The sequence below is a fragment of the Nycticebus coucang genome, chromosome 3 (assembly GCF_027406575.1).
Source record: "Nycticebus coucang isolate mNycCou1 chromosome 3, mNycCou1.pri, whole genome shotgun sequence".
NCBI lineage: Eukaryota > Metazoa > Chordata > Mammalia > Primates > Lorisidae > Nycticebus > Nycticebus coucang.
Window position 1 is genome coordinate 113,451,105 of NC_069782.1, and position 24,936 is coordinate 113,476,040.

The 24,936-nt window shown below is 33.7% G+C and overlaps 1 protein-coding gene across 1 annotated transcript in view; it reads left to right on the forward strand.

Annotated features, from left to right (window-relative positions):
• LOC128581091 (protocadherin-15-like) overlaps positions 1-24,936 on the forward strand; it is a 724,065-nt gene that overhangs the window by 696,182 nt on the left and 2,947 nt on the right. Inside the window, exons 30-34 of the mRNA XM_053583500.1 lie at positions 9,507-9,683; positions 18,235-18,453; positions 21,017-21,025; positions 22,147-22,299; positions 24,550-24,555. Coding sequence (XP_053439475.1) covers positions 9,507-9,683; positions 18,235-18,453; positions 21,017-21,025; positions 22,147-22,299; positions 24,550-24,555 — 564 coding nt within the window. The remainder of the gene's footprint in view (positions 1-9,506; positions 9,684-18,234; positions 18,454-21,016; positions 21,026-22,146; positions 22,300-24,549; positions 24,556-24,936) is intronic.

The following is a 24,936-nucleotide window of genomic DNA, read 5'->3' on the forward strand; positions in this document are numbered from 1 at the left end:
GTACGATGAAATGTACAAAGTGTTTAACATAGAATGAGTTTCAATACATATGAGTTTGATAAATTAATGAGTGAATAGAATCACCCCTCGGTTTTTCCCAAATACATCTATTTCCATCAATTTTATTTCCCAGCCATGTGTTTATTTCTGCTCCACATATTTAGGTTTTATATATTAACATATTTTGTACTCTACCTCCACATTAAATATATGCTACCTTTGTTCAGTAGAATATTCCCTCTCCTCAAAGAACCCTTTATAGATTATATTAGCTCATGGTAATTTTTTTCCCCTCAAATTTTAAAGCATCCATTTCTTAGAATGTCTTATTACATGTATTTTCCAATTATTTTTTTTTTTTTTTGCCTTTGGGTATCTTATAGTGTCTGTTAGCTGTTATTCTCCTAATGTCACTGGGTCACTTTTATTGGATTTTTTAAATACCTTTTTTCAGAGCAGTATGAAATTTGCAGTAAAGAGGAAGGTTCAGGGATTTCCTCTACTTCCTGGCTCCATATACGCGTAGCCTGTCAATGTGGGACTTTTTTGACAAATGATAAACCACATTAATGCATTGTCTCAGTTCATTTTGTGTTGTTGTTTAATCACACATAACACAGACAGGATAATTTATAATGAGCAGAAATTTATTTTTCATAGTTATGGAGCAAGAAAGGGCAACAAAAATAGAGTACAAGTGGACCAAAGTCACCCTTTTATAATGATCCCATTCTGGGTTCTTTTACTAGCATCGTAATTTTGCCTTTTTCAGAATGTCAAATACAGTAGACTCTCGGTAATTTGGCTGTAATTAACTTGTCAACATATAGAGGTGGTCAATTAGGCCAACTGTTACGTACATGCCCTGTCTATGAAAATTAGGACAACTAAAGGAGATTATCCATGTAGGGAAGTAGGTGATTATGAAGGTTCTACTGTACCTGGAACCATACAGAGTGCAGCCTTTCCAGATGTACCTCCTACACTTAGTAACAGCTTCACATTATTCCACTTCTTTTCATGGCTTGATATTTCATTTATTTTTAGCATTGAAAAATATTACATTATCTAGATGTTCCACTGTTTATTCATTCACCTGTGTAAGGACAGCTTGGTTGCTTCTGAGTTTTGCAATTATTGCCCAGGGAGAATTTATATAACAAATCTGAATTATCCTGACTACACCTTTCTGTAAAACTCAGCAGCAATACTTCAACTCTAAGCAGAATCCATTCAATATGTGATTAATTGAATTACAAAGAAAGATTAGACTAGGGATTAGAACAATCATACAAATGTCAATGTCATGAAATAATTAGAGCAATGATTAGTGCATTGGCATGGCTGCGCCTTAAGGTGAAAATATGCATGATATTCGTTCTAATGTGCTAGAAATTAAGAGATGATCTCTTCAGCAAAGATAAATGTATTGGAAGATTATTGGGAGCTTATGTTATCATGAAGAGAATGAAAAACTAGAGTGGGAAACAATCACAAAGGCCTGGAGGCATCAAGAATACAGGATGAGTCTGGTGAGGATGTTGCACCTTGTGTGGGTGTGTGGGTGAATTCCACCTGTTTTAAACTCTTTTGTCTTTGACTCAAGAATAAAATTTCACAGAGAAAAATGGCTTTGTATGGGTCAAAGAGAGTCTTTCTAGCATGGGGCTAGGGCATATTGTGACCTCTAAAGTTCTGTGAAACATGACTGTTAGAAACAAAGTTAATTCCTCAAATCAGGAGCAGAATGCCATTCAGAAAAGAACATAAACACTACTCAGACAAAAATCAACACATCCACATGCAAAATAAGAGTATTAATTCTCTTTTATCAATATCTTCTCGTTATGTCTTTCATGAGGATTTGATACGATTGCTATGGTATAGATACCACAGTCCTAAACATGTAATTTCATCCAAGATAGAAACAAGTGATAAAAGTTACACTGTGGCTTTTGTTTGTCAGTAAGTAGACAGGACACAGGATGGCACTTCATTGGCAAATGGAGAGGAAAAAGAACTTCGATTGATTACATTTTATTTGTTATTATCATTCCTTGCAGCAGAAAAATAAATAAAGCTTTTACATATTACATATTATTTTACAGTTTTGTTGAAAAGATTTTGTTTTGTTTTTATAATTTAGCAGTGCTGACCAGAATTCACATATATTCTAGCTAACAAAATAATAACAAATATGATTGGAGATTTTGAGGCCTCTTAGCTATATTTTAGCTATATCATAGTGCATCTTTATTGCTTAGGTTATCATAAAAAAATATCACAGACTTGGTGGCTCAAACAACAGGAAATTTATTTTCTCATGGTTCAGGAGATCAAGGTGCCTGCAAGGTTGGTGTCTGGTAGGAGCTCTCCTCTGGGCTGCTGATGGCTGCCCTCTCATTATGTGCTCACATGACCCCTTTATGCATATGGAGGGGAAGCAAGAGAGCTGTCTGGTGTCTATTGTTATAAAGCCATTAATCTCATTGGATCACCCTTGTGACTTTATTCAACCTTCATTTCTTCCTTAGAGGCCTCATGTCCAAATATAGTTATACTATATATAATGCTTCAACATATAAATCTAAGTGAAGTGTAAACCTTAAGTTCATAACACAGTAAAAATAAGATAAGAAATAATGCGTTATCATTTTCTTTCATGTATACTTTGCTAAATGTCCTTTGAGTATCACCTTTCATGGTTGATAACATGTACAGTAACAAAGACGAGTATGCAAAAATTTTCATTAGCTGTCTGCCTATACTATATGTCAAATTAAAAATTGAGGAGGGGAGAAAATTTATTCCGAAGTATTGTTGTAAAAGACGCAAGAAAGATCATGCATTATGGGAGGGGACCTGTTGTGATAGGGAAAATTCTCTGACTGAGAGATCTGCAAGGTTGGGAAGAAAAGAGCTTTTATAAGGGAGAAGTAAACAAGAACTGGGTGCAGGCGAGAGGGAGGATTGGACAGTAGCTCAGAGTTTTTGCTCTGACAAGCGCCTATTCCAAAAGATGTTTTAAAGAGGGAGTCTTAGGCTTAATGGAGTCTTAGGCTAAGGGTAGGTCAACTTCAAGGGCATAGAAAAAATCAGCTTAACTGAAGTTTGGTTACCAAGTATTTGGATTTCATTGATGAGTGGGTACAAAGCACTTCAATTAATTGCTCTTGAGGCAAAGAATAGACATTTGAGGGCCCGTGTCTTTCTTTCTATAGGTAAACAAGGAGTCACGAGCCTTATTTACATCATGGGGGAAGCATAGTCCTTTGCAGTTAGCAGTTTCCCAAACAGAAAAGGATGGAGTACTTCCTAACCATAGCTGTTTTCCAGGAACACAGGACATAGGTAAAATTCAGCATTATTAGGTGCAAAAGAGGGTATTATCCAAATCAAAATCTCGTATTTTCCAGGAACACATTAGTTGACATGCTTTAAATATGTATTTCCTTATTTTGTGTTCAGCTAGCATTACTCCATTAGAGGCCCACAAAAAATTTGCTTTTTTAAATGCAGCATTAAACCACTCAGCAATTAGAAAATTATAAAATACAGGCACTACCTCCTATCTAAACTCAAAACAACAGTCTAGATCTGGTTTTTAGATTAATTTTTAAATTAGGTAGATTCCCCCAAGCAATTCTCCTGTGAGGCGAGGGAGCTAAAAGGTTGTGGAAGTAGTTTCTTATATATTTTGGGAATCAATTTATTATCAGATATATGTATTGCAAATATTTTCTATCATTCCATCAGGTGTGTTTTTACTGTTGAATTTTCCTTTGCTGTGCAGAAGTTTTTCAGTCGCTTCAGGGCCAGGTGATCTGTTTTTGCTTTGATTGCCAGTCCCTTTCATGTCATATCCAAACATCTTTTGCAGAGACTAATGCCAGAAAACTTTCCTCTGTTTTCTTCTGGGAAGTCTTATCAGAATGTTGGGGAAAGGGAGTAGAAACGGTGTGAATGGGGACTTTAGCAGAAGAGGGTTGGTGGAAACTCCACGAGTTTTGAGAACAGAAGAATTGTTATTATTAACAGCCATTGTTTCACTAGTCTGGGGAATGAAGAGAAGCAACCGAGGAACAGATGGATGGCAAAGTCCAGTGAAAGGAACACCTGTGAGGACCACGACATGTGCGGGTCACAGGGGAAAATTCCCCATTCAATAAATACTTCTGGCTTTATTATTTTTATTGTCTTTGCATTACAATGCATTTTCTCCACATTATAGACTAAAGTATCACCAAACAGTATATAGTACCAAATGGTATAAATTACTTCCACTTTCCCTGAAATGTTAGCCAGCTTTAATAATATGTTATATAACACTGTCATTATAGCACTGTCACCATGAAATGTTTCCTCAAATACAAAACACTGGGCATTATAAGGAAGCAATTCAGACAATTCACTATATGTAAGACAAAGCAAAGAAGGGCCCCGTATTCAATAGGAAAAAGCAACTTGTACTCTGAAAAGATTTGTCCTACCTTAAAATCATCTACACCTACATACACACTTCACGAAAGATAATATTGCATTCTAAATTGATCTTCAAGCCTTAGTCTCTCTTTTATGTCTTTTTAAAACATAAAAATAATCTATAAAAACTGAGCGATTTTAAAATGAGGAACTATGAAAAGCCATTATTTATCAAGGACAACTTGATAATTAATGTATGTTTGTGTTTGATTACATATTGCATTTCTTGGTTTATCTTATAAGATTTATACAGCTTACAAATGGGTTCATATTTAGGCATAGTAGCAATGCATATAATATAAACCATATTATATGGTTCATATATGGCTAATATATGATATAATTCATATACAGATTAAGTTGCTTCTTTTTCTCTAAATTACTGAATAGGTTGAGCATTTAATATATCCTTCATCTTCTTAAAACCTTTATTTACAAGTTTTCCTAAATCTACTCTTGGCTCCCCCTTTAGCCTAATCTCAACACAGTGGCCATTGTGCTTTTAAATGAGAGGTAGATCATATTACTTCAATATTTTAAATATTGAAGGATAGATCCTTACTTCATTCAGAACAAATGCTAATGCCCTTACAATCCTAAAAGTCCTTATGTGATCTTCTCTGGCCAGACTGTATCAGGGCATCAGCACAAGTAGTTAGTAATTAATTTCCTTTGCCTAGAATACTCTTTCCTAGAATATCTACATCACATGTTGTTCCCTAAAGCTTTTGCTGAAATAGCAATATGCTTTTTCTAGGCTGGGCACGGTGGCTCATGATTGTAATCCTAGCATTCTGGGAGGCCAAGCCAGGTGGATTGCTTGAGCTCACGAGTTTGAGACCAGCCTGCGCAAGAGCAAAACCTTTTTTCTACTAAAAATAGAGAAACTAGCTGGGCATTGCGGCAGGTGCCTGTAGTCACAGCTACTTGGTAACCTGTGGCTAAAGAATCACTTGAGCCCAAGAGTTTGAGGTTTTTGTGAGCAATGATGCTGCGGCACTCTATCCAGGGCAACAGAGTGAGACTTTGTCTCAGGAAAAAAAGTAAGAAAACATGCTTTTTCTGAACTCTCTTACCTATTTTATTGTTCCATTATCCATTCTTTGTCTTGTTCAATAAAAGTGTAAATTCTGTAATGTAAGAGATACTTGTTTTGTTCACTGATATGTTCCATGTGTTTAAAATAGTGTACACCATGGAATATTATGCAGCCTTAAAGAAAGATGGAGACTTTACCTCTTTCATGTTTACATGGATGGAGCTGGAATATATTCTTCTTAGTAAAGTATCTTGAGAATGGAAGAAAAAGTATCCAATGTATTCAGCCCTACTAATGCTATAACCCAATTATAGCCCAAGAATATGGGGAAAGGGAAAGGGCAGGGTATGGGAGGGGGGAGGACAGGTGGAGGGAGGATGATTAGTGGGACCACACCTACGGTGCATCTTACAAGGGTACATGTGAAACTTACTAAATGTAGAATATAAATGTCTTAACACAATAACTAAGAAAATGCTATGAAGGCTATGTTAAGCAGTTGGATGAAAATATTTTAAATTGTATATAAAACCAGCACATTGAACCCCAAGACTGCATTAATGTACACAGCTATGATTTAATAAAAATAAATAAATAATAAAATAGTGTCTCAGGCCGGGCACAGTGGCTCACGCCTGTAATCCTAGCTCTCTGGGAGGCTGAGGCAGGTGTATTGCTTGAACTTACAGGTTGGAGACCATCCTGAGCCAGAGCGAGACCTCATCTCTAAAAATAGCTGGACCTTGCAGTGTTGTCTGTAGTCCCAGCTACTTGGGAGGCTGAGACAAGAGAATCACTTGAGCCCAGGAGTTTGAGGGTGCTGTGAGCTATGACGCCACAGCACTCTACTGAGGGTGACAAAATGAGACTCTGTCTAAAAAAATAATAAAATAAAATGTCTGGCCCGTGATAGGTATTCAAAAATTACTTTGTAAATGAATGAATGAATGAAACATTCTGACTTAACACATACCTAAGTATTCTTGTAATATTGTTAGACAGCTCTTAGTCCAACTTTATCTTCTACATTTTCAAACTATGAAAATATAGATTTATATTAAGATGTTTTCCCTAAAAAAAAGTTGGAGAAAAGAAATAGAGAGTTAATGAGTTTTAAAAATATGTGAATATATTGTTTTTATTATGCTCATTATAAAAAATTCAAGTGACACAAAAGGGAGAAAGTTACAAAAATGTAAACTCAAAATTATACCACCCATACCCATGTATTATGTAAACATTGTTACAGACACTTCTGTTGATACATTTGTGTTTTTTTATAATATAAATATTACAAGTTAGATAAACATCATTACACATCTCTCTCTACACACACACACACACATTACAAATATGTAATGAAAATATAGATAAAAAATCCTTAGTATAACATCGATGATAAGTGGAAAGATATATTTTACAATACATGTTCTCACTTAAAAAGTATTAAATTTAGTTTTAAATACATTCATTAGAAAAAGATACCAGAGAAATTCAAATTATGACACATTTCTTTTCATCATAAAATATAATTATGCCAAAATATATCTGAAAGTTCAAGAAGAAAATGTTCAGGGAGAAGACATTGTTGCATGCTTTAAATGGTATAATTTATTTTTAGACTTCTTTGATTTATGGTTCCCTACTACCATGCAGGGATTAGTACAGTCTATTTCATTACACATCTAATTTTTAGTCATATACGATTCTATAGTATTGTACTGAAATACAGAAAAAGACAGAAGCTCAATTGACATGTTTCTTCATTGTAGGATAGCATCCTGTTAATTTATACATGCACGAAGCATATCCTTGGAACATATCAAAACAATCCCTAAAAGCATCACAGTTATAAATGCGATGTATTTAAACAAATAGCCGCCTACTTACTGTACACATCTTGTATTGACCCATGTACTTAACATTTGTTCGCTTTTCGATTTGTGAATAATACTAGTAAGAAATATGCTTTCTTAAAAATTCAACAAATTGATTAAATGTCTTGAATGAATTAGAGGTGAGAAGGAAACGTATTAATACAAATGTTTAAGCCAAATAAATATTAATAAAAAGAATAATCGTTTTAATAGAATGGTTACTATGTGCTAACAACTGTGCAAAGATTTGTGTTAAAGCTTTAAATTTAATGCACACACAACCGTATGTGGTAGATGAAACCCTTAGTTTTATATTTAAGGGAACCCAGACTTTGAAAGCTTAAAATCACTTGTCTAAGTTGATACAATTGATAAATAAAGGAATTGGAATCGGAAGGCCAACCTCTGTGCTCTTCAACGCTGTATTATTCCTATTTATGCCTCCTACAAAATGTCAAGAGGATAATGTGGCTTGACTTTGAGGCCTCACTTATTTTTGTTAAATGAGCATAAGTCTCTCAGGAGAATCTTAAAACATGAGTTGAATGATGTTAGTCCTGTGTTTCCCAGCACGTCCATTCTTTTCAGGTTCCCAGAGAAATTGCATTCAATTATTCACTGGTATTTGCTAAGTGAATTTATTCCTTTTATCTACATCATCTTTTCTTTATTCCTCAAGGATCTCATCAGAAAGAAACTGTAAGACAAGAAACCAGTTGGCATGGGTTGGTGAGAAAAAAGGAAATAGTATTTCAGGAAGACAGCCCTCATCTGTGCTGATGTATAAAAACTTAAACAAACAAAACATGTCACTGTCCTTGGCAGTGTCCCCTGGCATGCACTGAGACAGTCATTTCCTCTGATGTTTAGTATTGTCATTGTTTTTGTAAGAAGAGCAAACCAGGCACATACCAGATTAGTAAGGCAACATATTTTTTAATAGAGCAGAAAGTGGGTCGACGTTGTCGTCAGAAGCAAGGTGAATTTCTCTTGTATCAAAAACTTCAGAATATATTACCTTTTACTTCCCAAAATACCTTAAAAGTGTGGACTCCAAAAGGAGCATATAATCTAAAAAAAAATTTACAGCATTTTTCATGTATACTTTACATAAATCAAAATTTACTTGCATTTAAATTTATATGAACATTTAATAATATGCATTTGTGTGTGTGTGTGTGTGTGTGTGGTTTTTGGCAGGGGCAAGGTTTGAACCTGCCACCTCAGGCATATGGGGCCGGCACCCTACTCCTTTGAGCCACAGGTGCTGTCCAATAATATGCATTCTAATGTTTATCTATAGGGTTAATAATATACAGTTTTAATAAGAAATAGGACATCAAGGAAATTAATATTTGCAGAAATATGGACTACAAATATTTATATAGTAATTATTTGTTATATAATTATACAGTTATACAATTCAAAACAATACATATTCCAGGTATTAGTTCGCATTGGTGCTTTTTTTATTGAACAATACTGATTCTATACAAGATGGGATAATGTATAATTATTTGTATTCACCTATATGTATGCACCTGAGATTTGCATACCATACTTTTGTCTTTACGTAGTAAACCTTCCATTGCAAAATATCTCTACATCTCCCATTGCGATACTGCTCTAAGTATTTTTATGCTCTTAGGAAAACAGGCATCCTTGTCCGACACCTTACATATAGCTATGTGGCATGTTTCACAAACCCTGCTGGGAAGTGTAATTTATGACAACCACCATATTAAGTCAAGAGTTCTAAGAGTCCATGACTCCCATAAAGTACAGACAGCTTTATTTGTACAGTGTATTTGGCATTTCCCACGAACCACTTAAAAGCTGAAATGGTATCATAAATTCAAAAGTCCAAACTTAAATAGGACATGGTTGATGACCTCTTTCTACTTATTCAGCTTCAAGCATTATTGGGAGCTAAACATTACAATCATATAGAGAATTTTTTCAAGGGTTTATATTCAGTAAACATTAATAAAAATCAGGTTGTCGTTATTTTTCATTTATTAAATGTCATTGCAAGTTGAGGGCGATTTTTTTCTTGTGGCCCAGCAAGCTCGTCAGAATGTCATGTTTGTACTTTGTTTGATTCATAGGATTTTGGATCGCTATGTTCAGGAGCAAATTCCTGGTGCCAAGGTTGTGGTGGAGTCCATCGGTGCTCGCCGGCACGGAGATGCCTTTTCTCTGGAAGACTACACCAAATGTGACCTGACGGTTTATGCAATTGACCCTCAAACCAACAGAGCCATCGACAGAAATGAGCTTTTTAAGTAAGTCCAAATCTTTGTTGTCTGTAACAGCTCTCTGGTTACCATGGCACCCGTGGATAATTCTGATAAAGGACTTAAAGTTTAAAACCCACAAATGAGTTGTTGAAAATGTAGCCTAAGTTAGGGCGGTGCCTGTGGCTCAAGGAGTAGGGTGCCAGTCCCATATGCCAGAGGTGGTGGGTTCAAACCCAGTCCTGGCCAAAAACTGCAAAAAAGAAAATGTAGCCTAAGTAAAAAGTCAGAGACAAAGCCTAGGTCCTCATGCCTCAAAGTTTTCAGGTCCAGGCTGGCTACCGTGACTTCAGAGGGTCTGTTCTTATGGGTGTCATAGAATATTTTATGCTTATAGGCAAGGAACAGCTCCTGGAGATCATCTTACCAGCAGCTCCCCAGCTGGCTCCAGGGCCCTGGATATTTGAGAGAAAGGACAGATTCTTAACGTGCCAGCTGGCCTGCGGCAGTTTCAGCGGGCCTGTCTTCTAACAAGAAATCCAGCTTTCTTACAGGTCGCTAGATCAGCAAAAACTAGTATTTGATGTCAAGGAACAATCAGTCCCATTGAAGTTCACGCCTTTTTGTGTTTTTTATTAATTTCTTTCTGGTATGAATCTAAATATTTGAGTTATAAATCCTAAAAATAAGGAAAATGCAGAATCTTCAACAAAACACCATTATATGTTTTCCCTTGGATGTAATTCTAGCACATTTCAATCTTGTTCTTTTTTTTTTTTTTAATCTATTAACAATTTTTGCTTTACTCTAGTGACACCTAGTGTCCAGAGGTTCTTGGAATAAAATTTTATCTAAATGAAACACATTTTTAATTTAAAATATCTATAATAATAATGTGTATATTTTAAACAGTCGATGTGCATCTATCTGTACACACACACAAATATGTGCCAAACTTCATAATATCAGTACTTAATTTTTCTTCATCTATACATTCTAACAAGTAGGTAAATAGATCCAAATATAAATTCACATTTATAACCATAGGTGTGTACATTTTTATTTGGTAAATATGAATTTATTTATTTTTACTAAAACTCATAAGTTATTAAAAGTTTTCATTTAAATCTGATTATCAACAAAATTTCACTGGTTTTATTTTAGCAATAATAAATGATAATTTATTATAAACTTAACTTTTTTAAAAGCCATTAGTTTTTAAGTATATTATGTATCAGCTTATTTTAGGTAGATGTCTGGGCTATGTGTGAGATGTTATACTGGTTGCTGTGGGGAAATACAGATGACTGAGGGGATAACTGTCTTTCTCAGGCTTTATAATCACCACCCTAAAGAAGTAAGATTTAGATATACTTTTGTATGTTTTATTAATTTAGTAAGTTTATTTAGAAACATATTTTTTAATTTGTGCATTTTTTCTCTTAATAGTCACTATTAGCATTTTTTCTGTTTCTTTTTTAAACAGTTTTACTGATTTATAATCTATATGACATTAAGTTCAACCTTATAACATTTAATGGTTTCCGCATAGACATGAAGTTATATGATGATCACCATAAACAATTTTAGAGTATTTTTACACACCCTTATTAATTATCAGCTGTTTCTACCTTCCCTTGTTCCCTCAGCCCTAAGCAACCACTAATCTCCTTTCTGAGATGAAAAACTTAAAAAAATACTTATTGTTTATTGCTGTCACATTCTACCAATTACCCACAAAAACATAATGCATGACATCATGTACACTTTTCTTATTTATTTAATTTTATTTGCATACTGTGTTTTCTATATACATTGTTTTTCTTTTTTTTTTATTTAATGATAGATTGAGTTTAAAATGTTTTTCCTACATCTGAACTTACCAATTTTCTTGAGGGTGTTAGCCTGTCCTTAAAGGGGGACATGATCAGTATTGTAATTGGAATTGAGCGGGCAAAAAATTTAGGTATAAAATATTTGGAAACAAGCCACTTGGGTTTCCACTGACACAGTGAAGTACAAGATCAACATCTTTTATTCTAAATAAGTTTTCTAAATTATATTGTGGAGAGTAAATATCTAAATTCAATAGAATAACTATTGTAGCCAGGAGGGAAAGGGGAACTGAGAGATTATCTAATAATCAAAACTGCTTATATTAAGGAAAGGGCAATGTTAGGCACAGAGTATTAGAATTGTGCTTTAGCAGTCTTCTTTTGAACTAGTAGCTGAGAATCACTAATCTGTTTTAAAACCTGGAATTGTTCCTTGAAATATTTTATAACAAAATTATACGTGTGTGTGTGTGTAAAATTCAAGTCTAGTAATGTACAGGTATTAATATTAATTCTGTCACAGAAGTATTGAACTTTAATTTTTAGCATTAAATATACCAGAACATTGATTGGTAACTAATGCCCAGGCCAATGGAAGTAGGATTATTCTCTCAATTTCTACTTATACTAAAACCTAAGCTTCTGAGGAGGCCAAAATTCTCAGGCCAGAGGACGAGGTAAAATAATAATAATAATTCCTCCAGGAAGTTTATTTTGATTTCAAAAATGAATTTAAAATATTAAAAATCTTTTAAAAAACCCTTTAAATTCATAGAGAAGCCTGGAATGACTTTGTAGTGACATGTTAATAACTTATTTCATTTGGCAAACTTATTGGTATTTTGATTTTGTTTTCTTTTTGGTTACCTGAATTGCTTAGACTTCTGTAATAATTATATATTAAATTTATCCTGATTTTGTTTCCTTGTAGTCCTGAATTTATTAGATTCAGATTTTTTTGTTTTAATATTTCTTTCTAGAATATTATTAGACATTATATCTTTAAATATTTATTATGCCCTATTTTCTCTTTATTTCTTTTCTGAGATTTCAGTTACCATTCTATTTCTCCTCATAGCTTTTGGATGATCTGTCCTGGTTCTCCCCTCACTCACTTCCACACACCCATTGTTTTTTCTTTGTATTTTAGTTGGGATCATTTTTATTGCCCTGTTTTCATGTTCGCTGTTTCATGTTCTATGTTAACCTACTGATGAGTTCATGTAAGACATTATTCATCTTGCTATCTTTTAAAGTAGAAATTTTGAGCATTTTCATTAGATTTTTGTCTCATTTCTACCACGGAACTGAATTTCCCCATTGCTTTAGGCATGTTCTCCACCTTCTGCTAGATTGCGTAATGTGTCATCAGAGTTGTTTCCAAGGCCCTGTCTGCTAGTTCCAACACCTCGGTTATCTCTGTCTGACTCTGTTACCTCCTTATTTAGTGAAAACGGCTGCGAAAGAATGGTAAAGACCGAGGAAAAATAAGACTGTATTCCTGCAAAGGAATAGCTTTCTTCTTATGAGTAAATACGTTCAGGAGTTACTCATGGATTTTTGTTGTTGCAATTATTGCTTTTACTGTGCCACAAGTTCAAATTCTTCTCTTGGTGGATTGCTGTCATCCCATTTTTAGGATAGAACCCATAGTGTTGTGGGGTTTCTTGATCTTCTCGCGCAAGCCTCGGCTCTCAGCATTCCCTACCTGCCTGTACCACAGAAGGGGCTCTCCCCAGACGTCTCTCTCTCACACTGGTAGACACCTCATGCTTGTTGGTTGGCTCAACTCTTAGGTTGGGGTTAGCAATGGGGTGGGGGATTCAACGATTTTTCTCGCCTAGCCTTCATGTTTAAGCCTTGTGGTGAGTTTTTTCAGTACATCTTTCCCTCCTTCTCATGGCAGCCACACTGGTCTTCATATTCGCAGTGGGTCATGGGTACAAGAGAGACTCCTGTCCCTCCCCAAGTGGACTTCATCTTTCCACTAGTGCAGGATCTTAGATGGGGCAAGAGGACCTCCTGCTTCTCCCTCAGGTGTAGAAGATTTCCCTTAAGCCTCGTTCCTAGAGCGGTGGACCTTTGCCTGTCCTCTAGTGCTGGGCACACTTACTTCCCTTGTCTCTGCTACTTAAGGCTCTTGGTTCGGTAGGGGACAGGAGTCTGGGAAATAGCATGGTGGTTGGTGCCCATGTCCCAGTCTTAGCTGATTACCTCCTACTCTTTCAATGTGAAGATTTTTCTCTTGTGTGCTGCCTTCTCCCCAGTGTATCTATGGATGTCCGTGGAAAAAAGTTTGTGGGCGAATGTAAACTCCCTTTGTGCTTGTAGATCTATTACTCTAATCTTACATGTTAGTATGCACATAGTTTTTTGAAAAATTATTAAAATTTTATCTCATGTCCTATTATTTGCTGTTATAGCAGCTATTTCACCTTGTTCTGCCAAAGGTGGAACAAAGAGTGGTGTCAGCTCACCTTGGAGGTAATGGTCAACCTTTGGAATTTGGTTTTTGCTTGCCTTGTGACCTTGACTCAGGAAACTTTATATTTGTATAACCTGGCTTTTTCTATCATTACACATATTCTCTTTTGTCTTAACAGACCATATGAGTTTAAAACAAAAATTAATTAATTTTTTTAAATAAGCAAATACAATTGTACCTTGTTTACATTTCTTATATGTCCAGTCTGTTTAATGACAGTATATCCAAATAGTAAATAAGTGATGGAAAAGAAGGTAGAGAGAGATTGTACACTCTACAAACTACCTTTACAAACACACTTACACTTTAAAATAGGCTTTGACTATCAACCTGTGAAAGAACATCTTTCAATTTCCTAAATCCAGGAAGAAACATAAAAATTCAGAATACTGAGAATCCACATCAATGACAAATTAATATTAGAATCTAGTTAAAATAGATATGTGACTAATGGAGAAAATTTTTGGTAGCATATTCATAATTTGTTTCATTAAACAGAACAACCTTATTAAGTGGAATAAATGTGGGCAGATGCATTAACCATTGGTACCTGTTTCAGAGACCTAAATGGTGTGCCTGTGAGGGAAATAGGCAACCATTTGTCGACTGTATAGTGTGGGATTTTGTGAAGTATAGAATACATTCTTCTGCCAGTCCTCCAGTTCTTTCTTTCTACATCCATACATACATTGCAACACCAATATCATCATTATCGAGATATGATGCAGGTGATCATACATTGTACTCTAAAAGTTGTGTTTTGTACCAGTAAATGGAGGCAGAAATAAATGTTCGTATGGGCTCCATTAGTTGAGAAAATTTGAAGACATTATACTGGTTTACAAACTCATCTCCAGATAACAGAGAAGTAATCAATTAAATTTGGCTACATATTGTAAAGAGACCTGGGTACCTCACGCTTACACATACAAAAGGTTTGCATATAGCAACTAAGTACACCATAGATTAAAATAAAGAGAGAAACCACATTCCTGCATTGATGGTGAATCTGGATAGTTTTGCCTTTATATAGGATAAATAAACAGGGGGGAAATGGGAACAATAATAAATATTGAAAAACAAATGAGATCCCGATGATTCAGAGGTATAATTTATAATTCTGGAAATATTCTCCTATGGAAACTGGAAACCAGTTTAATATTTTCAGTAGAAAGCAATATAGTATGGGTTACTAAAATGACATGTGTGTTTTATTACATAGCTTGATTACTTCCTCTGTTTCTGATATAAGAACTCTCTCTTGTGAGAACTGACTGTCTCCAACATGGTGGTAGTCTTACCAGAGTGCCTCCCCCTCAGGCCAACGGGAGTGTTAATAGTTCTCCCTTACCCACAGGTTTGCTTTCTACTGTTTTGATTACCTATGGTACAGCACAGTAAGATATTGGGAGAGAGAGACCAGATTCACACAACTTTTATTACAGTATATTGTTATAATTGTTCTATTTTATTGTAAGTATTGTTGTTTCTCTCTTACTATGTCTAACTTATAAATTAAACATTATAAAAAATATGTGTGTACAGTATAGAAAAATCGTAGTACACACACACACGCACACACACGGTCTGGTACTATTCACAGTTTCAAGCATTCCCTAGGGTCTTGGACTATATCCCATGGGAGGAGGGGACACTGTTGTATGCCATTTTTCTGCTGGCAGTGACTGGATATGAGTCCTCACCTATTCTGAGGAGGCCACTTAGATTCCTTTTTTTAAGTATTGACATGGATTTTAGGACACAGGCGAGTTCCTACTCCTAAATTAGAAAAGGTTCTAAACAAAAGCCAGAAGGTTCTCAGGGACATTTTTTTTAACCTCGTTGAAACAATCACCTAAAATCAAGCGAGTGCCTGAATTCAGCCTTGCCTAGAATGAGAAGACAGCCAAAAATTAAATTGACAGCATGAAGGACATACACAAAAATCTCCCTATTAAGGGAGGAAAAAAAATTTAAGAAAGAGATCGAAATATATATAAGACAATTAAGATGCAATCTAATTATAAATATTTCTGGAGTTTAGAAACTGTAGTATTTATAGTGGGGAAAATAAAAACTCTGAAAAAATAAAGAGTTCATTACATTACAGGCAAAACCAATAAAAACATGGTCATGTTCCACTCAATAGCATCCGGATATGTTTAAAAATTATTGAAACAAATAAAAATGACTTACTCATAAATAAAAAAAAAAGTAAGCACTAAACATCTCATTTGCATGATAAAATGTCAAAAGGGAAGGGAAACAAATTCAGTATATTTTAAGAGAAAATATTATGAATCAAGTGTTTTTACCTAGGCAAATTATTTTAAGGTAACATCTTTAAAGGAAAGATGCTCTTTCTTTAAAAGAATGATGGTCTTTCCTTAAAAGAATGGTATTTTCTTTTTAAGATAGTCCTTTCTTTAAAATATAGAAATTCTAGATCAGATGTGGGCTCAAATGTTATCCACTCTGCTAGTAAAACAATTACTGAGGCATCACTTAAATTTATAATAAAAGTAACCAAAACAAATATCTAAATAATGGGGGTGTTATAGTTTTAAAAGACTAGCAAATCTTCCATAGGTGGCTTGGTCATGAACTACAGAAATGTAATCGAATTTGATCTGCAATCAGGGTCCTCCTCTGATTCTTCTCCGTTCTAATAATATATTTCTTGTCAAACTTAGAAATCTCTTCCCTTATCTGATTAACAATTCAAACAAAAAAGTTTTACTATTCTATTCTCGTACTTGTTAAAATTGCTAAACCTTTATTATAATGTTTTCGCATGGCTAAAAGTGATCTAGAGAAATTGCTGTAAAAAGTACATGATGAATCGATAAAAACATGTATGTAAGAAAACATCATCTTACTTGCCTTCTGAGTATATAGAAGGGTAAGTAAAGAAAGTATGCAGGTTTAGAAACAAAACTGAATTATCTGGTCTATCTTAAATTGGATGACTAACAAACTGCCTAATGGACTTCATATCTGACACCAGACACGTCTGTCTTTTTTATAGGTATGCTGTGAACAATGTGCTAATTAGATTTAAAATCAGCATGATCACTTTGAACATTAGAAAATTTCAAAAATGAATAAAAGTTCATTAAAAATACATAGACATGGAATTGGTTATATTTTGACAATGAACTTTTGGCCATTTTTTTTTCTTTTGTCCTTTTTCGGTATATTTTCCACATTTGTCAACATAAGCATTTTTATATTAAGACATATAATTCAAAAATAATATTTTTACTTGTATAGCTATATAACCACAACTACATAAAACATTGGTTAATATCCTACCTCCAAAATGATTAATCTTGAATATGCCAAGATATTAGTAGTGCTATGGTTGCATCATGAGACTATGAGTCATTTTGCTTTTCTTAAAATACTTTCTGTTTCCCCATTTTCTATAACAAGACATTTGACTTTTACAAATAAAAATCATAAAAAATTAAAAAAAAAACAACTGACATATATTGTAGGTTTGTTTGATTAAGAACACAATGGTCTCATCCGCATCTACTTAAATACTCATTGTTGGAATTGCATTTTTTTCAAGGAAAAGTTTCCAAGAACCAAAGGATTGAATTGACCACCACTTACTGTTGTTCTGACTACACCGAGAGGCCACTTGAATCATTTATTTTTTTTTCCATCAGAAAGACCTTTTAATCCATTCAGTCTTTGCCCATAAAACATTGTCATGGTTTGAAATTTAAGAGTGTTGACATTTAAGATAATGATGTGGAAATCAAATATAGATTTTGAGTCTGAATACATAAGTTGGCATCTCAAATTTGTTTTTATAAGTATATAGTGGTGTGGCCTGCAATAAATCAGTACTGTAATGTTTGTTTACAAGATTATTCGGTGGACCCAATGAAATAAAATGAGTGAACACATTTTTAAACGATATTATATAATTTATGATATTACATTTTATCCCATCTGAAAAACTTGATAATGTAATTATTTCAGCATAGTGGTATTAACTTTAATAATATTGATAATTAGTTTTCTCAAGTTTGTAAGCATATAAAACAAGGGTCACATCTTGAACTATTTGTAAGTTTGTATACAGAATTATGGTGACTCTTCTTTATTGCTCATGTGTTTTATATATTCTTTGCTTATGGTTCAGATGACTTCTGACTCTGTAGTTCAATTAAAAAAATTAAAAGATTTTATAGAGTGAATTTTATTTGTAAAAAGGCCTTTCTCTGCTAACATCATTAATTTTACTGTTTATCTAACAATAAAGATTTTTGGATGGCAAACTGCTCGATATCAATAAAGACTTTCAGCCCTATTACGGGGAAGGAGGACGTATTTTGGAGATCCGGACTCCAGAGGCAGTGACCAGCATTAAGAAGCGAGGAGAGAGTCTAGGATACACAGAAGGGGCCTTGCTGGCTCTGGCTTTCATCATCATCCTCTGCTGCATTCCTGCCATCTTGGTAGTTTTGGTCAGCTACAGACAGTAAGTATTCAAAGATGCTAAACAAGAAGAGTTCCCCGAGAAGGCATGTCAAAACAATATTCAGTAACATGGTTTTGTAATTGTAAGCTGTTAATAATGCAACGACTTCTGGGAGTGCTTTATCTTTCTTTTATCAAATCACTTTCTTCAAAGGGAAAGCAATGCAAACTCCTAATGCATTTCTCACAGACAGCTCAATGTTCTCATATTCCTAATATGTTCTCAATATTACTTAGCTCCTGTGGTATTGTTCATGCCCTTTTTCTTTTTTTCTTTTTCTTTTCTTTTTTTTTTTTTTGAGACAGTCTCATTATGTCGCCCTTGGTAGAGAGCCGTGGCATCCCAGCTCACAGCAATCTCAAACTCTCAGGCTTAAGTGATTCTCTTGCCTCAGCTTTCCAAGTAGCTAGGACTACAGGAACCCATTATAATGCCCAGCTATTTTTTGTTGAGGTTGTCATCATTGTTGTTTAGCTGGCACTGGCCATGTCCAAACCTGCCAGCCTCAGTGTATGTGGCTGGCGCCATCACCACTATACTACAGGTGCCAAGCCTGTTTATGCCCTTTTATAGGGGAAGAACTCCTTTGGGAGAGAGGCAATGGAATGTCATGTGCAGATGCTCACTTGCCCAGTCCCAAGAAAAGTCTATAACCTCACTACAATGCCATACTAGGTTATACCCACACTGTTAAATTTACATCTGTGCAGCTAATCACAATGTTAACAAAATCTTTGTGAAATCATAGTACACAATACACAATTATCCATGTGGTTTCTTCCCTCCTGGACAGCCTTGCCCGAATTTGTAATGTTTGACACTGTATTTTAGCTGTGCAGCCCTTAGCTTTTCTGGTTCCTGTAGTCAAATACATCCATTTCTAGTATCTATAGTTTTTATTTAATTTAGGTCCTTGAAAGTGGTTAAGTAATTATAACTAATTGAAATATCTAGTATATATTTGAGGTAGGCTAGTGATATTTTTATTTGACACTAGATATGAAGATACTTTGTGATTGATAGAAAGCTACACATCTTAAGTATATCCCTACAGACAATGATTTGAAAACCTTGGTGAGCCCGTTAAGGGAGCCCTGAGTGTGTCACAAAAATACAATAAATAACAGACAGAAATCATAAATCACATAAATTGCTTGATGTAACGAACGGTAAGAAATGATGGTAGAATTGCTATTCATCATTTAAAAGACCCACAGGGAAAGTACTAAAATATTCCTTATGTATCCTTTTTTTAAATTTTTTATTATAGTACAGCATGACATTCAACCTTACACATTCTTCAAATGTTAGCTGTGTTCTCAAACACTGAACACTTTCTTTTGAATTGAATAAATTGAAGCAATTTCAACCTGAAAATCTAAAAGTGCACTCTGCATGAAGACAACTGAAGAAATATTTTCCATCACAAAAGCAATGTGAAGTTGTAAATATAAACTTTAGGCTGATATATTGGAATTTAACGCATCCTGAACAAATCAATTGATATGCTAAATCTAAAGCCTGTGAACAAACACCGTCCTGGCCAAATTGTTTGAAATTATGAAGCCATCAGCCCGATACTAATTTTCATGTTAAATCTATTTGGCATTACCAGTTACTCTTTTCTATTTAACTATTTTCCAAAGGAGCTTTATTATAATATATTCTGCTAGTTATAAAATCAGTGAGAAAAATCCTTACATTTGCATATTATGCAGTGTTCAAAAATGAAGCACCCGGAGTGTTATACACAGTAGTCTGAAATTTAACAAACAATTAAGATGCTTAATATTGAAACATTTTGTATAGGCATTTAATTCTCTTTAGTTTTATAATCCACTCAATGCCTCATTAAATAATTTTAAATGCTGTTTTTCATAAATGAACAGAATCAAACAAAGTGAATTTTGGTCTGCACACATAGAGAAGTAAAATCCTAATATTGAAAGAACTGGTATTGTTACCTCCATACTCTGCTTATAAATACAATAGGAATAGATGGCTTCTCTTTTGTGGAGCCTTCATGTGTCTTTTAAATTTGCTCTGAGTGGAAAACTAAGAAGCAAATATGAAAAAAATGTCACGAATTTATTACCCAGGAGTGAGACCTTCCAGTTCTATCTTCAGCATCAAAGTGAAACCAAAAGGATAATCAGGACTGGCTTCATAACTCCCTTCCTTTAATATTCTTCAAGCAGAGTAAAACAAGAAGCTGAATATTACAATCACATTATCTTTAGTACTCCATTTCTCTATAAGAGTTGAAATGCACATATTCATGTTTTAATCCAGTTTTTCTTATTCCATGTAGCCTGTTTCTTTATTTTTCTGTAATAAATGTTTTAACAGCTTCAATAGCTTTAGCGTTGATAATAAAGTACTCACCATTTTCACTTTCTGAATTGAAATAGTTTCCCTACTATGTCATTCAATTAACTCTGTGTCATTATGAGTTTAACCACTAAATTATTCATGATTTAGAATAAATCAGATGTTAAAGTATTATATGGAATCTTTCTAATGTCGTCTTCTCTTTTTCCTTATTCACTGCTTTCCCAAACAGGTTTAAAGTGTAAGTATAATTACTAATTTTTACACATCAGTTTACTTAATATAAAAAAGAAAAATCCAGATTAGGTTGGAGAAGTAGTCAACCTGCACAGAAACAGATATTATTTATTTATTTTGCTTTTTTATTAGTTACATACTTTTTGGTTTGATAAATGTATGTATATCATCGCTACAAAAGCATTGAGACAAGTAGCACCATGGACAGCATCCTTTCTGCTTCACCTGTAAGGTTCAGCTTGTTCAGCTTAATAGGTGTTGCTGGAAGGACTTCATTTGTTTCTGTTCACTCAAATTTTACGTTTCATGATTTTTGTGTATCTAAAACTTTCATAATGACCCACGTATATATACTTATTTTTATACTAATGAATAACTGTGAAAACACAGTTTGCTTATTGTATTTTCCACGCTTTGAGGTCTTAGTTTTTAAGGAAGAAATTAACAATCCATATCTGAGTCATCCAAAAAGAGCAGCCTAGCTCTACTAGAGAGTCACAGATGTTCCTAGTGATCAAAAGGTTATAAACTATGAAAGCTAACCAAATCTCCCTTCTACCTATGCACACCTACACCGTCTGGGAAATAATGTCAAAAAATGTTTCACATTGGAGCTGTGCCTGTAGCTCAAGGAGTAGGGCGCCAGCCCCATATACTGAAGATTGTGGGTTCAAACCCAGCCCTGGCCAAAAACTGCAAAAAAAAAAAAAGAATGTTTCACATCAGTTTTAAATAAGTAACTTCTCTTTAAATACACAAATAAGAAAGGTATTGTATTCTATTTACCTCATCTTATTAAAGAGACTCACTAAACAACCACCAACTATCCATCACATTTTTATAAATATTTTGCCTTCCCTCACTTTCATATTTTCATTTAACATACTTTTCAAATATATCTACTGAATTCTACTCCTTATTCAAGGGGTAAATATTTTAAAGCACTAAAATCTATCCCATGGGGATGCCTTTGTAATTACTTCAGTTTATAGATGCAAGTAGTTGTGTAAAACATTTTTTTAAGAGGGATGGTCTGCTAACTGGACCTCATTATTGAAAGCTAGCCTATTGATAAGCATATGATTTTTAAAATGAGTTTTACAAGACTTCCTTGCTTTACCCAAGACGCCAAGCTGAGTGTACCAAGACTGCGCGAATTCAATCTGCGCTGCCCGCGGCTAAACCAGCAGCACCAGCCCCCGCGCCGGTGGCAGCGCCCCCGGCCCCGCCGCCGCCCCCCGGGGCGCATCTCTACGAAGAACTTGGAGACAGCACCATGTAAGTAGAATGTGCCAGATCTTTGAGAAGTAGATGGCTTTTAGTGGATGCTGTGTGGTGAGTATTTCGTTCCAACCTCATGTGGAAACGCAGTTTTCAGCCTGCTCCGACTATTTTACTATATTATTTTTAAAAACAAAATCGTTGCAAACAAAAGAAAGTTCAGTGAAAGTAATAATCAAAGCACACACACAAAAAAAAAACTAAAGGAAAAGCAATATTCAACTTCAGGAGACAACGTAGATTTATATCTTTGATATTTTATTTAATCCCTCAATTTTCAGGGTCATGTAGATATTTTTACCTAAAATTATAAATTATGTAAAAAACAGCTTTCACAAGAAGATGAGAAGCATAAGTCATGATCACTAAATAGTATTTCCTAACATATTATCAAACTAAGCCCTGTTTGATATGCAAAACTAAATTCTATGGTTTGATATCATAAACTTTAAGACACTGTTTTAGGATATTATGTAGTACAGCAATTAAAATCTGAGTGAAAATAATCAAAGTTAACATAGCCTTCATGGCATTTTATTAGTTATTGTGTTCAGACATTTATATTATGCATTTAGTAATTATAAAATAATAAAAGCGATACTGGCTTTCCCTTTGTAACAGAAAAAAAAAGAAAAGAATCAAAGTATTAAATACCCTACTACTTAGAGAATATTCTTTTCATTATATTACTCATGGACAGCTTTTATTGTTTAATATTTCTTCTACATTATTTGAAATTTCTAAGCAATTTAATCATATGTTTTTGAAAGAAACTTGATTTACTGTTAAAAGACTCCACAGCTATTTCTATGTTGATTCTACCCTTAGAATCTGATTCTTTTGGTGATGTTTAATTTGTATTTTAAAAATTAAAGAGTGACTACTTCTGAACATGCTATGTAAAATAGCAGAGGATACTGTACAATTTTGAATGTGACAGTTAAATCTGGAAAACCTCTTATTACCTGGAATTTGGCGGATTAGAAATGTCCTTACATGTGACATTTATAGCATTTACTAGTAGAAATAAAGCAAGCATCAGAAGTCATGAAATACACTTTTTATGGGAAAACTGGTTTTACTAATTGTTATTTTCCATATTAACAAGGTTGTGTTTAGAATATTTTAATACATGTAATGTTAAAATTTATTTTAATGCTATTGTTTTAACACCAAAACTAGATTATAAATAGCTTAAAGTATGAAATTCTATTGTCAAAATAATAACATAATACAGGATTCAGCTTTAAATATATTTATTTTTGTTTCTTATAAATAGAACATGATGGTCTGTTTTCAAATATTGGTGAATGCAGGAGTTGAGCGAATATGGTTTGATTCTATTTGATTATGTTAGCCACCTATCTCAAGCAAAGATCTTTAGAGACTAAAAAAGCATTATGACTGAAGTGTGTCTACATATGAAATCTATGAATGATACATATTCATTTTAATTTAATAAAAACAGGTAAACTGTAAATTATCTGGAACCAATTTAGTTTGATGGTTTTAATTTTCAAATAGTAACACTAAGGATTATTTTTACTTGAACAACTGAACAACTGTAGTAGACTTATTAGAGGATATTGCCATTGTAATAATTATGTTGATGAAATATTTTTAGTCCTTAAGGAAATGTTTTAATTTATCTCTTCTATAATTTTTTTTAGGAAGTTTAGTCATAAATTACTAGAAAATGAAATAGCTCCAAATGAATTACTATCAATTATTTCTTTTACAAAAGGTGATCTTGAAAATATATAACTATATTTGGATTCACCAATTACTTGATATAATAGTCATTCATTATAGCATCTATATATTTATTTTCTTCCAACAAAATATTTCTTCTTCTTAAGTCCTTGTGAACTAATCAATATTTTAGTTATGCTATACAAGCAATTATTAGAATCTAATTTAAATTTTTCTTATTTTTAATTTTTTAATTGAATTCATCTATGTTTAACAGAAGTGAATTTTACCTGTGTATAGTAATAGATGGTTAAACATAATTCTATATAAACAATACAAATTAATACCTTTTGATTTTATCTACAACATTATTCAATGTCATTATTATGAGTAAACACATAGAAAATATTTGAAAAAATTTATTTATTTTCTGATATGCATAGTAAGTGTTTAAACGAAGTTCCTTGTAGTGTTTTCATAATTGTTTTAAATTAACCATGGTTAAAACTTTTCTTTTTCTGTCACATGTTTTCTTTCTCTCCTGTGGATACATAGGCATAAGTAAGTAAATAATATCACGCTAATAAAAGCACATTAGAACTAAAGATGCAATAGATTAGATTAAGTGCTGTTCTACTGAAAACATAGTGAGCTTCATCTTTTACAGTGAAGATGCTTACTTTTAAAAGGAAAGTGTTATTGTTCACACCCAATTTTCTGTTGATGTCTTGATGTGGCATGAACTTAAAACAGGTATTCTCAATGACAGCCCTTGTGCTTACCAAGAGGAGTTCCAAAAGTCTCCTTTTGTTTTTAATTTGTGTTAAGGTAGTATTTTTTAAATTAATTTTTAATGTCAAGAAGTAAAAATATTCATAGGTTTCTTTCAATCAAAAGTGATGTGATATCATTATAGTAATAATTTTCTTTCCAAGAAAAATG